This window comes from Hippopotamus amphibius, chromosome X (genome assembly GCF_030028045.1).
Source record: "Hippopotamus amphibius kiboko isolate mHipAmp2 chromosome X, mHipAmp2.hap2, whole genome shotgun sequence".
Taxonomy (NCBI): domain Eukaryota; kingdom Metazoa; phylum Chordata; class Mammalia; order Artiodactyla; family Hippopotamidae; genus Hippopotamus; species Hippopotamus amphibius.
The window spans coordinates 108,744,063-108,764,250 of record NC_080203.1 but is presented as its reverse complement, the minus strand read 5'-3'; the positions used below and the strand labels follow the sequence as shown (position 1 = coordinate 108,764,250).

The 20,188-nt window shown below is 36.1% G+C and overlaps 1 protein-coding gene across 5 annotated transcripts in view; it reads right to left on the bottom strand.

Moving 5' to 3' along the window:
* Positions 1-20,188, bottom strand: part of DMD (dystrophin) — a 1,940,210-nt gene that overhangs the window by 516,416 nt on the left and 1,403,606 nt on the right. For all 5 annotated transcript variants that reach the window (XM_057717394.1, XM_057717395.1, XM_057717398.1 and 2 more), the window contains one exon: positions 9,964-10,175. In XM_057717394.1, coding sequence (XP_057573377.1) covers positions 9,964-10,175 — 212 coding nt within the window. The remainder of the gene's footprint in view (positions 1-9,963; positions 10,176-20,188) is intronic.

Here is a 20,188-nt window from a genome sequence, read left to right as displayed (position 1 = left end):
TCACCATTACCTTCAAGACTCATCTATTAAACCTCTGACATTACCAAACAACTCTGTTTCAGAAGGTAACACTCTAAACAGGGGATACTATTTGAGAAAACGGCCCTCATTTTCCAGCTTACTGGAAATGATTAATCTTTTCAATAGCTTTGAGGACTACACACCAAAGTTGTTACTTTTTTGTCCTTTCAACAATGACTACAAGCTGAGAGCAGGCTAGTAAATACGTTATCGGCCAACCCATTAGAGTTCCATTATTTTCTGTCTTACATGGCTTCATGTAATGAATTTTTATAATTAAACTAATGGCATACAATTTATTTTTCCCCCTCTTTATTTTCAGGCCCCATTTCTCTTCCAGCTTCTTTGGAATAAGTTTTATACAAAAAGAAGGGAGGAGAGCCCTCCAAGTGCTTCATTACCTTAATTTCATTATGACATTTTGGAAAGCATTCTCTTTATCTGGGCCCTCTCTTTAATTTGCTGACTTTATTAAAAGGTTTAAGCAGTGTTGTAATTAACAGATCACACAACTACCCCAGGCATCTAAGAGCAGTCTGGTTGAGAGGGTGTGGACATGGTTGGGTGGAAATGATTCTAGAGAGAATGCCAGAGGACAGATTCCCAGAAAGTGGCATTTTCTCGGCTATTTTCAAATCCCATGAGCCTACCGAGGTAGGCTACATGATTGTTTACAAACATTCAGTCCCTTTTTCACACCAGAGGATTACGCATCTGCACTCCCACTCAATTAGGGATGATAACATAACTGATTTTGGCTACATGTCACTTCCAGGCAGACTGTTTAAGAGCCAATGGCATCACTATGTTTCCTGACTCTCTGATGACGGAAGTATGTATCAAGATGCAGCTCTCATCAGCTGCAGTCTCTGAATAACTAAGCTAAGTAGAATGCCCTTGTGAATCTACAGTGGACAAGTAACATGAATAAAATAGAAACTTTGTGTTGTCTCTAGATTTGGGGATAGTTTGGAACTGTGGCCTAACTTAACCTGTCCTGACTGACACACCTACTCAAGTACGACCCTAGTGCGTATGAAGTGGTATCTCATTGTGGTTTTCATTTGTATTTTCCTAATAACTAATGATGTTGACCATTGTTTCATGTGCTCATTAGCCATTTGTACAGCTTCTTTGAAGAAATGTCTATTAAAATCCTTTGCTGATTTTTAATTGAGTCTTTCTTGATTTTTGTATTTTGATCTTGGATCCTGCAAATTTGCTGAATTGACTTACTAGTTCTATACGTTTTTAGTGTATTCCTTAGAATTATCCATATACAAGATTACGTCATCTGCAAATAGATATAGTTCTACTTCTTCCTTTCCAATCTGGATGATTTTTATCTATTTTTCTTGCCTATTTTCCCAGCCTGAACTTCCAGTACAGTGGTAAATAGCAGTGGTGAGAGCAGACACCTTTATCTTGTTCCTGATATCTGGGGAAAACAGTCAGTCTGGGAGTCTGTTTCTGTTTTGCATATATATTCATTTGTATTATTTTTCAGATTCCACATATAAGTAATATAAACTGTTTTTCCCTGTCTGGCTTATTTCACTAAGTATGATATTTTCTAGGTCTATCCACGTTGCTGCAAATGTCAGAATTTCATTCTTTTTCATGATTAATATTCCATTGTATATATATATACCACATCTTCTTTATCTGTTCATCTGTTGATGGGCATTTGGGCTGCTTACATATCTTTGGTAATTGTAATCAGTGCTGCTATGAATACTGGGGTGCATGTATCTTTTCAAATTAGTGTTTTCATTTTTTCCAGATATATACACAGGAGTAGAATTGCTGGATCATATGGTAGCTCTATTTTTAGTTTTTTGAGGACCCTCCATACTGTTTTCCATTGTGGCTGCACCAATTTACATTCCCACCAAAAGTGTACAAGGGTTTCCTTTTTCTTCACATCCTTGTCAACACTGGTTATTTGCAGACCTTTTGATGACAGCCATTCTGACAGGTGTGAGGTGGTATCTCGTTGTTTTGATTTTCATTTCTCTACTAATTAGCAAATGTGCCTTTTCATGTGCCTATTGGCCATTGGAATGTTTTCTTTGGAAAAATGTCTACTCAGGTCTTCTCATTTTTTGATGGGGTTGTTTGTTTTCTCATATTAAACTGTATGAGCTGTTTGTATATTTTGGAGATTAATCCCTTGTCAGTAGCATCGTTTGTAAATATTTTCCCCCAGTCTGTAGGTTGTCTTTTCATTTTGTTGATGGTTTCCTTTGCTGTGCAAAAGCTTTTAAGTTTAATTAGGTCCCACTTGTTTATTTTTGCTTTTATTTCTTTTGCCTTAGGGGAGAGATCCAAAAAAATGTTGCTATGATTTATGTCAAAAAGGGTTTTGCCTATATTCTCCTCTAGGAGTTTTATGGTTTCAGGTCTTATATTTAGATCTTTAATCCATTTTGAGTTTATTTTCGCATATGGTATGAGAAAATGTTCTAATTCCATTCTTTCACATGTAGCTTGTCCAGTTTTCCCAGCACCACTTTTGAAGAGACTGCCTTTTCTCCATTGTATACTTCAGCCTCCTTTGGCATAGATTAATTAACCATAGGTGTGTGGGTTTATTTCTGGGCTCTATTATGTTCCGTTTATCTACATGTCTGTTTGTGCCAATACCATGCTGTTTTAGATTACTGTAGTCTGAGAAGGTGATACTTCCAGCTTTTTTCTTTTTTTCCAAAGATTGTTTTGACAATTTGGGATCTTTTATGGTTTCATATGAATTTTAAGATTATTTGTTCTAGTTCTGTGACAAATGTCATGGATATTTTGATAGGGGTTGCATTAAATCTGTAGATTGCTTTGGGTAGTATGGCCATTTTAACAATATTAATTCTTTCAATGCAAGAGCATGAAATATCTTTTCATTTCTTTGCATCATCTTCAGTTTCCTTCATCAGAGTATAGGTCTTTCACCACTTTGGTTAAGTTTATTCCAAGGTATTTTATTCTTTTTGATGTGATTTTAAACAGGATTTTTTTTTAACTTTCTCTTTCCAGTAGTTCATTATTATATTAGTGTATAGAAAAGCAACAGATTTCCATATATTAATCTTATATCCTGAAAATTTGCTGAATTCATTTATTAGTTCTACTAGTTTTTGGGTGGAGACTTTAGGGTCTATATAAAGCATCATGTTATCTGCAAATAGTCATAGGATTACTTCTTTCATTTCAATTTGGATGCCTTTTAGTTCTTTTTCTTGTCTGACTGCTGTGTGACTAAGACTGCCAATACTATGTTAAATAGAAGTGGTGAGAATGGGCTTCCATGTCTTGTTCCTGAATTTAGAGGAAAGGCTTTCAGCTTTTCACTATTGAGTATGATGTTAGCTGTGGGTTTGCCACAAATGGCCTTTATTATGTTGGGATATGTTCCCCCTATACTCATTTTGTTGAGAGTTTTTTTGGTTTGTTTTTATCATGAATGGATGCTGAATTGTGTCAAATGCTTTTTCTGCATCTATTGAGGTGATCATTTTTTTTTAAATCTTTCCTTTTGTTAATGTGGTATATTGATTTGTGAATATTGAACCATCCTTAATTCAACTTGATCATGATGTATGATCCTTTTTATACACTGTAGGATTTGGTTTGCTAATATTTTGTTGAGGTTTTTGCATTTATATCCATCAAAGATATTGGCCTATAATTTTCTTTTCTTTTGGTTTTTTTTTTTTTTTTTTTTTGTAGTGTCTTTGTCTGGTAATGGCGGCCTCGTAGAGTGAATTTTGGAGTGTTCTGTCCTCTTCAATTTTTTGGAATAGTTTGAGGATAGTTATTAGTTCTTCTTTACATGTTTGGTAGAATTCTCCCATGAAGCCGTCTGGTCCTGGACTATTGTTTGCTGAGAGTTTTTTTTTTAACTAGAAAATTTCAGTACTAGTGATTGGTCTGTTCAACCTGTCTGTTTCTCATTGATTCAGTCTTGGCAGGTTGTATGTTTCTAGAAAACCGGCCATTTTCTTCTAGGTTGTCTAATTTGTTGGCATATAACTGTTTGTAGTATTCTCTTAAGATTTTTTGTATCTATTATTGGTTGTTATTTCTCTTCTTTCATTTCTTATTTTGTTTATTTGGGTCTTCTTTCTTCTTGGTAAGACTAGCTAAAAGTTTATCAATTTTGTTTATCTTTTCAAAAAACCAGTTCTTGTTTTCATTGATCTTTCCTATTTTTTTTTTGGTTCTATTTTATTTATTTCCTCTCATCTTTATTATTTCCTTCCTTCTGCTGACTTTGGGCTTTGTTTGTTCTAATTCGTTTTGGTGGTATGCTAGGTTGCTTATTTGAGATTTTTCTTTTTTCTTGAGGAAGGCCTGCATCACTATAAACCTCCCTCTTAGAAATGCTTTTGCTGCATCCCACAGATTTTGGAGTTTTGTGTTTCCATTTTCATTTGTCTCGAGGTATTTGCTGATTTCACCTTTGATTTCTTCATTGACCCATTGCTTATTTAGTAGCATATTGTTTAGTCTCCACCTGTCTGTTCCTTTCCCATTTTTATTTCTGTAATTTATTTCTAGTTTCATAGTAGTGTGGCTGAAAAACATGTTCAATATAAGTTCTATTCTCTTTTTCTGGTATCTCTAAGACTGTTAATTTTTAAGGTTACTGTGTAGCTGAGAGAAAGTTAAGGAACAGGCCAAATTAAAAAGCCTCAAACCCTGCTGTTACCTTTGGTTAATTTCCAGAGGTTAGAACAGGAAATTTTAACTATTTTGCAATTTGCTGCTTTTATGGAGGAGTGGATTTACAGAGTTGCCACATTATATTTTCAAGCATGGAATAAGTTAAAGTGTGAAAAGGAAATAAGGCAAAATACGGTGCAATCAGAGCATAATGCTATCAATGTCTTGGTGGCTCTGCATTAAATATTTATATACTATAGCAGTACCTGGGAAACTACCCATTATTTTTCCTATACTCTATCAGTGATGTAGGAAGCACTCTGTATGCTTTGAGGATTATCAGGTTATTGATTTTTTTCTTCTTAATCATGTGGAATTTTTAGGGGAGAACAAAAGGGAATAAAGAAAATACATGAAAAAATAGCAAGTCATAGCAAGAAGTTTTCTGATAATGTTTTTCATTACTGTATCAGAAATCCAAACCTCAAACTACCAGTGTGGGTCAATTTGCTGATTTAATTTTGTGCTCATCTAAAAAGTAAATAAAATGTGTGAAAGGAGAATTTAACTTCCATTACTGTATATATCTTTTTAGTAGATAAGGATACTATCTAATACCACCCATCCCCTCAAAAAATGAAAACTATAAAGCTCTACTTGCATATTTGAAAAAGAAGTTCTCTCTGATTAGTTTCTTTCCTAGTAAAATAATTTGCAAACCTCAAATAGCTACCAGATTTACCACATATAACAAGTTCAATTTTTAAAATTAATTACATGATTACAGTGTATCTACATTTCAAGTTCCCTAAAGAATGTCTTAAAAACAGATATTTTGCAGCCTTGGAAATCTTTATTTAATAATTTGATAAATTATCAGGTTTCTCACCTCAGGTAGTTTTAAGTATTATATAGCCAGACCAGCTAGGTTCAAACAAGATTTCGCTTCTCTATTGAATTCATGTACTCTTAGCTCAGCCAAGCACAAAACAGCTAATGCCGTCACGTTTGAAAAGCTTTTATGCCGAGTTTGACACAAAAGCAATCACAAGACAGACAAAAAAAGGAATTTCTCTTTCAAAAGCTGAAAGGGGAAAAAAATAAGTGAAAACTCTGAGTCTTGGTAAATCTCTTGACACTGGAAAAGAAAGTTTAAAATCATTAAGAAATAATTTTCCCAAAGAATCCATTGCCAAGTTTGGACCAATCTCAATAGCCTGGGAAACAGGTTGTGAAGTAAATCAAGATTCTGCCAAATAAAAGAAATCCCATGGTGACCATTGCTGACAGTTTTAAGTGCCAATGGCATACCATGTTACCTCTTATGAAAGTTAAATGGCATCCTCTCTCACAGATTCTGCCATAGCCTTTTCGCAGACATTTTGATTATGATGGAAATCCTGTATCATTTCCCTTAATATGTCTTTCCATCTCAAAAGAACATTATTGTTTTACTAGGCCCATGTAGAAGAGCAAATGAAGCCATGCAATTAACAAAATCAACTACTTTATATTTTTGCTTCCAAAAACTTAAGGGTGATATGGGAAAGAAACTAAACATACATTATGGGCATCTCTTAGTGATCTACTCATTAATTATTGACATGATGGGCCATCTATAGCCTATTATTTTGCCTAGTATTTCCTGTTGCTATCTCCTTCCACCTTGTCTATGCTTTCAAAACGGACTTTTCCCAGATGCCATCTCAAATTTGACTTCTCCTTTGTGAAGGGGCTGTTGTTATTCCAATGTTTTCTCCACTATTTTTTCTAACCAAGAGTGGAGGTTTTCTAAATGTCTAATCAGTAGGGAAATGGTGAAAGATGGAACCTAATGAAATATTATAATTAAAAATGATAATTATTATGTTATATAGCAACATATATATTTATATAATACTAACTGAAATCAGAATTCAAAATTTTGTCTACGTTATGAAGACAATTAAAAATATGTAGACAAAAAAAATGGAAGAGAGGGGAATTCCCTGGTGGTTCAGTGGTTAGGGCTCCACACTCTCACTGCTGAGGGCCTGGGTTCGCTCTCTGGCTGAGGAACTAAGATCCCACAAGCCACGCAGCATGGCAAAAATAGAAAAGAAAAAAGAAAAGAAATGGAAGAGATGATAGGCAAAGGTTAGCAATTCGGAATCATTAAAATATCAGGATTATGAGTGATTTTTTTCTTTAGTTTAGGTATGGCGGCTGGTTCAAGTTTTCAAAGAGTGTAACAGTGCTGGCGGTTGGCTTTGAGACCGTTTCATTGTGACAGTGAGGGCAGTCATCAGGGAGGCTGGCTGCTGTAATCACAGCTTCCAACTCTATACACACAGCCTGATGATTGCCTTACGAAGCTCACCAGCTCTCTTGCTAACCCTGGAGACACAGGTTAAGAAAGGCTTCATGGAGCAAGGAGATGCTGGTCAAATTAATCAGGATCTATTATGTCTATTTTCACACTTTCTTCCTCAAAGAAAACTATAAGCGATAAGCCAGCTAATATCACTCAGGGATGATAACACATTAGACACAAAGGCAGTCCTCCATTTTATAAGGCATCCTGACGTTGATAAGAATTAAACATTGCAGTTTCATTAAAAATGGAATACAATTTGCAGTTATCTTTTTAGTTTTTCACAGTAAAACAGAATAGGAAGACTTCTCCCCGGTATACTGTTTCACTGCTTTCATTTTCCACCTGTTGTTTCATCAGTAGTACAACCTTATTTGTCAGTTCCCAACTACAATGGTCTGCCTTTCTGATCCTCACGGTGTTTTCTTGATTTGTTTTAGACACACAGACAACAGGTTAAAGAGGAAATCTGTGAGGTCATTTACAAAAGTAATTGCCATGCATTCATATCCCAACTCCGCTGCTTTTAAGAGGAGTCACTGAGCTTCTCTAGGCTTTCAATTGACTTATCTGTAAACAGGGAACAATAATAGTACTTTTCATGGAAAGTTTTTGGGAGGATGAAATAAGCCAATATATGTAAAGAGATTAGCACAGTTTTTGACAAATAGCCAAGTATTCACTAAACGTTAGTATTAGCGTTAGTATTACTTTTAGTTTTAGCATATGTCATTTATGAAATGGACAGGAAAGTTACAGCTTTAGTCATTTCTATTTATGTTAGGAACTTACATTGAATTTGCAGCAATATGTATCATTAAATTCCTAAACATATAACACAAACAAAAACATAAGTTTTCAAAGATAATGGCTGAGCCATTTTTAAGATGCAGTTTTAGACTGACTATTCAAAAGCAAATTTGTATTTCAAAAGTTTGACAAAGATAGCAATTATAATACAATCCTGTCTTTGTCTCAGGTGTCCAAAACACCTTACTTGTTTTGATGAAAAATTTATTTTGTTTTCTCTTTTCATATTTTGTTTTGCAACTCTTTGTCTCTTATTTAAAGTCCCTTGCTTTTCTAGAAGCTGTTAGACTCTTATCATTCTTACCGTCGCTTTAGGATTCTTGTGTGTTTTAAGAGTGTTTCTCAATTGCCAACTTTCAGAGTCTTCTTGTCCTGATCAACACTATCTCTATATGCCTCTCATCTCTCCTTCCCCTCATCTCACTCAAGAGTCCAATCCAAACTCTTTTTCCCTGGTAATTCCTCCTCAGTAGTTAACCACTTTGTTCCATGATCTGTTAGATTTATAGAACCCTAAGTTTTTGAGAGAAAAAAGAAACAGCATAACACACTGAGTACCTGATAGATATGACCAGAACCCTCAAGAATAACCACATAGACTCTATGTTTCATATAGTCAATAAATGAAAAATTGGAAAAACCATCATTAGAAATTCCTAATTCATCTATGCTCATGAAAGGGAGAAAATCTTAGTGGTGACAAGTATCTTGTGAAAGAGAGAATTTTTATTCATCTAGATGTTGCCTCCAACAAAGGTACTGATAAGTTTGTAAAATCCTATATGGCTTCCTAACATTCTTGTTATATAAATAAAAAGCTTATCCTCCTTGCTCTTCAGACCTTTTGGAAAACCAGCTATGGCAAGGACTGGCTAAACACTCACTAGTTCGTTATTCCCATTGATTCTTCCTGAAATTAAACTGGAAACAAGTTCTGGTCAATGGGATGTGGGTGGAAGTGATGTCCATAATCTAGAGGCCTGGCCATAAAACCCCCCCGTCTTGACCGCATTCTCTCTTACTCTTCTGTGGTGACTTTGGGCAGCCACGATTCTAAAATTATAGTTCAATACAATTAGAAAAGCTTGGATCTCCAAGTCACCATTTAAGGGAGAGCTCCCAAGAAGGGTTCTCTGACCTCTATTAGACTATGACACAACCAAGGAATTAATCACCATTGTATTCAGCTACTGAGATTTCAGGGTTTATTCTCCAAATAAACCGAGTGTAAATAAACATGCTATGTAGCTTAGCATAGTCTAAACAGTGACTAATTTAGAAATGGCAGCCACTCCATCCAAGAAAACTATGTGGCTTTTCTCTCAGATGACATAGGTAATTTGAGATTCAGATACTTGTTTAGCAGAAGGCCTTTTCCTACCAGAAAAAACATCTATAGAGTGTTTTGATCAATGTGATCAAGTTCCCACTATGTCACTTCTCTGCTTAATATCCCCTAAGGACTACCTATTGTTTAGCATTTAAGGTCTTTCCAAACTGACCTATAAATATGAGGTTTGAAAGGATTCAATCTATATATAAAGTATCATGCATGGTGCTTGATAGACATAGTCAAACAGATTTTATTTCCTTTCCTTTTTCTGTTTCATTTATCCAGAAGAGTTCTAGATTATTGAGTGGACAAATATATAATGAAGTTTGGGGGGGGGTGGGGAGAAGAAGAAGAAAAGGAAGAGAAAGAAGGGAAGTTGGGCTGGAGATCAGAAAATGGGAGGAGAAAGTGAGAGTACAGCTTACCCTTGCCGTATTCTCACACCCACCCTTCCCTTCTCCATTCAGTGCCCTCAAATAAAGCAGGAAGGAGTAGACCTGTTACTTTTTCTAAGAAGGAATTAAGTCCATCTGATTGACTTCATGCTACTACATAAGTACATACAACTTTGAAGTGATCTTAAAAGATGATGGAATGTGAAAATCAGCCTATATCTTATTTATTAAAAAATTAATTTTAAGATTGATATTAGCCATCAGTTCTCCTCTAATCTCTACTTTGCAAAGACTACTGTTCATTTTAGCTTATATTTTCTTTTAATAAATTAACATTAAAAATCATGAAATTTTAATCCGTGGTATTTTAAGAACATTTCTTTGATACTAACCTTGGTTTCTGTGATTTTCCTTTGGATTGCATCCATTGTGTAGGGACCCTCCTTCCATGACTCAAGCTTGGCTCTGGCCTGCCCCAAGACCTGCTCAGCTTCTTCCTTAGCTTCCAGCCATTGTGTCGAATCTTTTAACATTTCATTCAGCTGTTGCCTCCGGTTCTGAAGGTGTTCCTGTACTTCATCCCACTGACTCTGAATTCTTTCAACTGGAAGAGAAGGAAAAATTAATATATGGGAGTGAATGCTAGCCTGCAGAAGACATGTGAAATGTAACATCCAAATATTAACTCACATTTTATATTACTTATAAAAGAAATTGCTTACTGTGTTACAGCTAGGATGACAGACAATGGAATTTCTTACTTTTTTCAAAAGGCAAACATGAGTTTTTGCTAAATCAACTTCCTGAAGGTGATCTAGAACATCAATAGTATATGTGAAAATTTAACTCTGTCTACTCTTAATCGCAAGAGCTAAATATGAATAATCTTTTCCAAAGCTCCTATAGCAGAATGCCCACATCTCCTTGCCCTTATCACTTCAGTGCTCGGCAGCCTGACCTCCAATACCATCACTGACATTTCATTCTTTGTAGGCTTTGGGTTGCCATAAAGAGTTTGCTTTGCCATCTAAGTGGTAGGCTAGATACACCAAGGAACTGAGGCTCCCCTCCCCACTCTTCTACCACCCTACCTCCCAGGAGCACCCTGTAACCAATGACTGATGGTGGTCATTGGGGTATGAATATTCCAGCACCCTTGATGCTAGAGGAGATAACTGTGAGGTATGTGATTTACAAGGGTGGGATAAAGCTCTAGTGGGTCATAGGGGTATCCTGCTTGATTATGTACCATCCTTTACTGGCTGTCTTGCCTTACCTGTCTCACTTCCTCACTCCCCTACTGATGTTCCTCTCAATTCCCAAATAAACCACTTGCTCTGAAAACATTTTCCTGGGGCAATCCAAGAGCAGATAGGCATACTGGAAACTTCTTATAACAATATCTAAGAATTCATGCCAGTTATATCCTATAAGTGGGAGAGGCTTACACCGAGACTATTTTTTGGTATCACTGTGAGTCAAAGATGGAGATTCCCTATAGATTCTGCTCTGGAATACTTTATTTTAGAATATTAAAAATAAACAGAACAAGATTGTTTTTTCTTTTCTTTGAGGACCACATCATCTTTTCTTTAAGCTGATTTCATAAAGTGGAATTAATGCCATAGAAAACAAATAATAAAATCACCATTTACTCTATTCCTTAAGGAGGAAATCTGACAGACATTCTAGATTTTTCCCTAAGCCTCACTAAACACCATATATAGTTGGTTACTAATTTTTCTCATACAGAACTCCTTCCTTCTTTCCACACGTTGTCACTGCAAAGCTCTATCATTTTCTGCCTACATGTTTGCAATAGACTGTACATAGTCCCTCTGTCTCAAGTCTCTGTTTTCCAATGTTACTTCTACACTGTAGACACTGTTATAACTAATATAAACCTGATCACCCTACTCCCTCACTTAACCCTTCAATGTCTCCCCGCTGTCCTCTGGAATATCTTAGCTTGATATACATGTTCCTCTGTGATCTGGCCTGGATAATCTGAGAGATTTATTCACAAAGGAGAAAACTGTAACATAATCAGGGTGTAGGAAAATCACCAAAGATAATACAAGAAACTAGGCCTTGCAGCAGTGGAGCTGTTACTACACATAGGCCCAAGAAATGAGGGGAGGGAGAAGTGGCCAGAAGCTGAGACTCATGAGGAGAAACCACCCTGAGAAGAGCAGTAACCTTTTGTCAAGGGACACAGTCAGCCTGAAGCAACTTCATGGGTAGGGAACTAGGAGAATAAATATCCTGACCTCTCTGCCCTCTCGCTTCAATTTCCTACTAGGGCTCCCAGTGGCTAAACCAACTGGAAGCCAGAGGGCATGGGAGACCAACGATGACACAGAGTAGCCTCCCAGAGTAGACAGTGAGGTAGAGAAGGGCAATGGACAAATAAAAGGTATACAGCACAGTGTTGTGCTTCTTATTTCATGATATAAGGTTAGTCCTTCTTAATTAAACCTGCTGTTGCCTCCCTGAAGTTACAAGAAGTTATGAGTTCAAGAAGTACTTGAGATACTTTGTAAATAATGATCAGGACTAAACCGACCCTACAAGACTAATGATTATGACATGAATTAAAGAATTTGGTACCTAGAATAGGTAAAACCCAGTAAGCGACATGCATTATAGGTACTGTTTTTATCAGGTTCATGTTGGTTTGGGTGTTCACTATGCGTTGCAGACACAGTCAACATTATATTCCAACTTTGGTTAACATGTCAACCTCTGTTTAAATGTCAATACCTCCTTATAATCTTTGAGCACCATTTTGTTGTGTGGCATTGCTGTTGTTCCCCCACTGGGTAGTATAGCACTAATTATAGTTGAGATTTACAGTTATTAGTCTATTTAATATTTAGTTTACAAAATTACTAGTGTAAGTGCTATTATTAAAAAAGTTATTTAAAATATAAGTAAACGTGTCTTTAAGTGTTCTGGAATATTTTCTTATCAATCATAGAAAAAGCTGATAACCCAACTACAAACCATTTTCCAACTTATCATAGCAGGCTACTTTATTATGCATAGCTGGCACCACTTTTTTTCTTGGCTTATTGTTATATATGTATTACATGTATTTGAAAACAATAAAACTGACTTTCCTCTAAAAGCCTATGATTACACTTTGCCTTAATCATCCTTAATTAGCAAGATTTTACTATGCTATCAGAATGTTTAGAACACCTAGTATTTTTGACAAAAACATGGTAAGCCATTTGCATTCATGCCAGTGAATATTTTGTACATCCTGTACTCATTTCAATAGGGTAGACATAACCTATATTTTTAAAAGGCCATCACTTGATATGAGCAAGAAGTAAAATAGTTTCTCCTATCATGTGGGTAGATGTTTCTTAATTATGGAAAAAGGAGGAAACTTCTGTAGCCTATATCATTATTTCAGACAAACATAGCATTTGAATGCCTGTTCAATCACAGCAGTGAAGGTTTTCATCCCAAAGGGGTCATGTGTGCATAATTTAGCAAGAGAAAATGGTTTACTGAGTGTGCGTCCCACTAAAGATGTGCTTTCTCATCCTTCACCTTCAACTGTACATGATCATGAGATAATACTTAACAAAATAGATTTATAGGTTATAGATTCACTCAACAATCCATCTACCCCTCCATTTACCTCTACTCATCAATCTATCCATCCTGCCAGTTACTATTTTGTTTACCATCTATTGGATACCAGGCATTAGGTTAAGCACTGGGGAAACAAAGGAGTCTAAGATTCCCTGGCTTCCAGTTGGCTGGTGCCTGTTAGATGGAGGTGTTATTTACCATCTACTCAAGGAATAAAGATCAACAGTTCTAGGGAAAAGACAATGAGTTCAATCTTAGACCTATTCAGTGGAAAGTTTTGAGGATCTTCCACATAGGACTATCATTTTGGTCAGTTGGACTGAAGATGCTATAGCATAGCTGCATACTTTTGGAGACAGAAAAATCCAGGGCTAGTAATCAGTAGAGAGACGTAAAAACTGCAGCCATCAATATGAACACATTCTCATTGGTATGGTGTATAGACTGAGCAAAACAGAGAGTTAAAGATGGAGTCCTGAAAAATACAACACATAAAGACAGAATATAGCATAAGTAGTCAATAAGATGGATGAATGGCTAGAGAGGTAGCAGGATCACTTGGAAAGTACACTTCCACAGAAACGTGGATAAGAGAAAATTTCAAAAACACAAGTGTGGTCAACACTTTTAAATACCACAGATGTCACAAGAGCTAATAAAAATCATAATAAAACATTATTTCAATACCCACTCTGCTCAAAGTACTGCTTTAAACTTTTTACATGTATTAACTCATTTAATCATCACGACGACCTTAAGAGGTAGGTATCATTGTTTGTGTTGTTATTGTCGTTGCTGTCCTCCTCATTTAACAGATGAAGAAATAAGGACCGGCTTAAAGCATTAGCCTAAGGTCATACAGATAGTGAATGGAAGAGCCAACACTTGGACCCAAGCAGTCAGATTTCCTAAAGCCCATGCCAAAAGTATCCACTGGCTTTGACCACAAGACATTTCCTGAAGACCATACAGAAAATAACTTTAGCAGAGTGGTAGAAATCTTACTGTAGAGAATTGGCAAGTCAGTCAGTCAATGATGGATGAGAGGTGGGACATAACTGCCCCTTGTTGGTGACAACTGTCAGGTGTATTTTTCACTATCTCCTAGACTTCACTCATTGGGGCTGGACTCTAGTTGCCCACAGAAACAACCTGCTCAGTAATTGGCTCAATTATTGGTTTCTTTCCTTTACATAGTTCACTGTCCTACTCCCCCACTGGTACTTCCTGGGATCACCACACAAGTAAATCAGTTACTTAAATCATTGTTTCAAGGTCTGCTTCTGAGGGAACCCAGTCTAAGAATTTCACTCATTTAAAAAATGTCTTAGTGCACAACCCAGTGCTTGGCACTTCATATACTTTTGATAACTGCCAAATGAATTGTCCATGTATACTATTTCAATTATCCATGTTTCCTCTTTAGAATGATGTAAAAATGCTACTTTCAAAGTTAACCTCTACCCAGGACCTTGAGCCTTTCTTCTTTAAAAGCAATCACTGTCTCTTTACTGCATTTCAAGTTCATATAATTTGAACACTGGATTAAGTCTTTCACATTTCCCTCTCTTTTCCTCTTACTCTTTATGCTCTCTATTATAAGCTAACAAATATTCTCTGGGCCTCCTTTGTTTCTGATTTAATGCCTTTGCATTGACCACATTATCATGTATAAAACATTTTTAATATCATGTTTACTACTAGTCTCATCTCATTTAAAAAATCCATAAATTAAAAATAACTGTTGGGGGAGGAATCCTGTAAGCCAAAAGTAATCAATGATCTCTCTCGAACATTCTTAAAATAAACTGTAGGTCAAAGAGAATCTGTTGGCATGTCTTTTTGCCTCAGTCTGTCTTTTTAATTAAATCTTAGACTGAGTAACATGGAAAGGTACATGTGTATATTGGATAAGGATATTTTTATGGGCATTTTCAAATTTTGAAACATACTGAGCTCCAGAGGATAATAACAACAATAAACTATCATATTGTTATTAACATAAGTACAATTACATGAATACTAGAAAGACAGTCAGCAGATGTAACGCCCCTTGTGAAATAACTAACCATATGTGAGACTCCATTTTGCAGAGTAGAAATTACAGAGAGATTATTTTCTTTACAAAAGGATACACCATAGATTTCTCTAGTCAACTTGTCAAAGATATTTAAAATATGATTTGACTTGTATTCCACTCCCAGGAATATATTCCGGAGAAATGCATACTTACATTCACCAAAAGACATGTACTAAATTAGAAGATTACCCAAATTGGAAACTACCCACATTCCCATCTACTATAAAATGGAATGGATAAATTATGGTAAATTTATCAACAGAATACTACCCAGCAATGAGAATTAAATATCTACATCTAAATTCAATAATATGTATTAATCTCACAAACATAATGCTAAGGGAAAGAAGCCAGCCAAGACCGAGGACATACTGTATTATTCTATTTATAAAATGTACAAAACCAGGAAAAAGTAAGATGACTATAGAAGTCAGGATAGTTGTTACCTTTGTGGGACTGGTAGGCACTGAAAGTCATGACAGGGACTTTTGAGGCTCTGCTAATATTCTTTTTCTTGATTTGGGTGCTGTTTACAAAATTGTCATCGGTGTGTGCACATTCACCAAGCTAGACATTTCTGTTATGTGCACTTTCCCTTATGTGTATTGTACTTCAATAAAAATTTAATAATATATTTTCGACTTGTAAAATGCACGATACACACAACTTTGGAGAATTCATCTTTTTGAAAGGGTTGCAACCCGTGAAATATGTATCCCTTGGGCAAATATGAATAATAAGAAATGCAACAGTTGTGCTAAGGACACAATACAATTGAGGACTTAGATCTGTGTGATAAAGAACATTTGAGAAATACTCATTGAACAGTGAAGCTGACTAGACTCACAGAAACAAATCAGTGCACAGAGACTAATGAAGCAGCTATCAGTTATGCAATTTTTAGTGATGCTTTTCTTCTGACCTGTGAGTTGTATCTATCCTTTATTGAATGCTGCTAAGCTTCCCAAGGTATCTTTCTGATCCTGCTGATGTTTTGCAGTCAGTGGTGGCAGGGCTGAGACACCATGGGGACTGCCTCCTGCCCAGCTCTCCTTAGCTAGGCAGCACTGACACCGTCCTTTCCCAGGAAGAACGAAGGCGTTGCACCTCTCCTCCCATCAGCCACATTGTACAAGTGTTCATGTTTTAGCATTTCAGTCTGTGTACTGAGGCCCTGGCAAGTCCCGGGGCTAACATGGAAATTTCCCTAGAGGAGATACTGTGGTTAGCTGGGGATGCAGGTGGGTCAAAGGAAGTGTCTGTGGGCGGGTGGAGGGATGAACAAAATGGCGGCGTTTCTTTGGCTCAGACTCCAAGGATGCTTGACAAGTTGGAGTATTTTGGAAGAACCTCATCTCATCATAGCTACTTTTAATTTTTTCACTTTTGTTATATATGTATTTATTGAATCATTTGAGTATTGGTACCTTTTATTAAAAGGGTCGATACAGTGAAAAAAAACAAGGCAGTGTAGGGAATTGTGGTCCAGTGGTTAGGACTCTGTGCTTTCACTGCTGAGGGCCCAGGTTCAATCCCTGATTGGGGGAACTGAGAGCCCACAAGCCGTACAGCACAGCCAAAAAAAAAAAAATGCTGTGTAATTGATTGATATAGCTATCCTAAGAGTAGACCCTGCAGAATATATACAAAAGAAAATCTTAGAAGTTTTTTTTTTTTTTAATCTATTTTGTCAAGGAATGAAAGTAAGCAAAATCTGAAGACTGAAGACCATCAAAGGGAAGTTATCTTGGAACAGGACCATCGTGGTAGTTACAGCTACTAACCACCCATAATTGGCAACAATTCAAACTACAGAATTTCACCACACTTGCAAGACTCCATCCAGGATATTATTGACAGACCAAAGATATGTTACGGCAATGTACTTGGTCTCATTCTATAGATTTATATTTATACCAGATTCATCTGATATACAAAAGTGAAATGAAATAATAATAAAATATATGCTTACAAACTCATAATCTGTGCATGTTGCTAATTGAAGAGCTACCCAAATGTCTGCGTTTCTTCTTTAAGAGGTCCAACATGGTAAGCTTCTCAACTGATTTGTGCAGTAAGTAGATGCTGGATAATGAAAGGAATAAATAACCAATGCCAGGACTCAGGATGACAGGCTGGGACTTAGCATGTGTCCTGATTTACGGATCTCCAGAAGTGTCAAATTGGAAACTAAGCAATCATGTCAAGAACCACAATATTGCAGAGAAAGAAGCAGTTCAGTTGATTGAGTACTAACCAATCTTTCACTTCAAGTTTTTAAGCTAGCTATATTTGATTATCGATATACAATCTTGACTGATATAAATTCCCTCAACATCTCTTCTAGGGAAAAATGTTATTTACAAAAATAAAGTGATTGCCTTTTTGAATATAGAACAAAGAACAGCTCTGTTCCAATTTCTGCACTCAAGTTACAGACTGCAGAAATTGGAACAGAAGTTACCGTGCCTAAGTTTTAGAAAGAGACCTTGACCAGCAGCTGGTAATGGGTTATAGCCCTGGATTTGTGATGAAATAGCTATTGTAATTTGCAAAAGTTGATTTACCACAACTTCAAGCTCCTCAATTGCAAAATTGAAATAATGATAGCTGCACAACCAAAGAACTGTTGTGAACACAAAATTCGATAATGGATGAAAGTCTCAAGGACCATTCTAAAGCAAGGTGTTATTGCTTCTCTGTATAGAGATTAAACAATGGACTAGAGTCATCAGCAAACATTTGTAATCTGCTAGGGGGAGCACTCTGCGGGCCTCAATGTGGGTCTCAATGATTCCAGGTAGAAAATATTGAGCTTAAAGAGTTAAATTACAAGTAAATCTTTGAGGTCATTTGAATAGGTAAAGAGTGTCATATATTTAACTGTGGTCAACTGTAAGGAAAATTTTCCCAATTGAGGCTAAGACAATAAACTCTGAACCATTTGTAAGTATCAGGAAAAAGATATGGTAATCAAAACAGACTGTTCCCTGAAGCCAAAATAGTCAATGAAAGGTTAGGCATGATCAAGAAGGGAATTGAAAACAAAGAGATTATTACTATTCTACGCATGTATAAAGTTGGGATACAGCTATACTTTGAGTAACGTGAGTATATCTCAATGTTTTACATTCAAAGACTTACAAGGAACCAGGGAAAGTCAAAATAATAATAACCCAAATTATAGGAAATATTCAGATATGTTCCTCCTATTTCCACAAGGAATTTAAACATGGTTCTGTAGAAGTCTTATCTGTAGTTAAGCTCTGCAAAGATAAGTCTCGACTTAACCCCCATTAAGAAGAGGAAGAAGCATATACTAAGCATGAAGTCGAATGCAACTAGTATGAACGGGCATTTGCTCTATTTAGGAACAGGAGAGGAGGAATGTGGTTGCTGTGCAAACACAGAATAAAATGTCTGAGAAGACATTTCAGACCAAAAAGCTGAAAAGAGGGGGGAATTATATAGGCAAATGATTAAAGCCTAGCTACTATGACTACTTTGAAAAAATGCTTCCTCTCTAAATCCCCAAAAGCTGGAATTCAGGAACAGCCAAGTATTTAGTTTTAAATTCATGGAAGACAGACCCAGAACAAATAATTAAGTGAAAAAAATTTTATAATATCAGTCTAACATTTAAGGTTAGTTTGAACATGGCAAAGATTAGTAATTTAGTGCTATTTTCACAGTTTACTCTCTGTAAAATGGGGATAATGATAAGATTAATAATCTATGAAGATTAAGGAAATGATGGACACAAGACATTGAGCAGAGGATCTGACCCCTAATTACAGGGGTAAAGATAGGCAGTTATGCACTTTTGTAACACCTTTGGACTTTTCAAATCCTGAGCCATTAAGCAAAGGGGGATAGTAGACTGGATGATCCTTGGGGTTCTTTCCTGCTCTTAACAATCTGTGAAATACATGTTCCTTGATGTTTCTGCCAGAGATAGAAGCTCATCTTACAAGGAAGAACTCAGTCATTCCAGTGCCTGGATGAACAAATAGCATATAGACATCCATATCATTTCCTTGGACGGACTATTCCTATGATACTGCTTGACAATCTTATATTAAGTCATGTTAAAATTCAGTTGAAATAAACTCAAGCCAACATAAAAAAGTTCCTTTCATTTCTTATTACTTTTAATTGAGATATAATTGACATATAAACTTACACTAGTTTCAGGTACACAACATAATGATTAGATATTTGTATACATTGTGAAATGATCACCATAATAAGTCTAGTTAACATCCAAAGGTTCTTTCCTTTCTAGGGTGACAGTATTTTTCTTTATTTTGATAGAAGCATGTGTCACACAGGTGTACCCATTCATCAATACTAGTTGATTGGTACACATAAGCTTTGTACTTTTGACTGTACGCAAATTTTGCCACAAAGAGACAAACAAGTAAGCAAATAAACCAACAAAAAGAACTGTAAATGAATGCTGACTTTGTTAATGATACGCACGCTGAAGTGTTTACGGGTAAAGGGTACTGATGTCTCTAAACTTACTTTGAAATACATCAGAAGATAGTCGCAACTGATGGGCAGAAAAAGAGATGAATTTGTATAGCACAATCTAGGTGGTGGGTGCAGGGACATTTATTCTACAATTCTTTCAACTTTTCTGTGTATCGGAACTTTTCATAATAAAACGTTAGATAAAATGCTCTCTCACAGCAAGCACAAAGCAGCATATTATTTAAACACATTTCTAAGTTATTAAGGCTACTTTCCAATTAAGAAAAAATACCATCTGTGGAATAGAGAAGTTTAAAAGACAGTAAACAGAACTTACAGGAGTGAAAATGACAAAACATTTTTCCTAAAGTCACATGTATGCAGAGGAGGTAGAAATGGAATTCACGCTGATCTCTCAATTTCCTAATCAACAGAATGTCAAAGATCATATT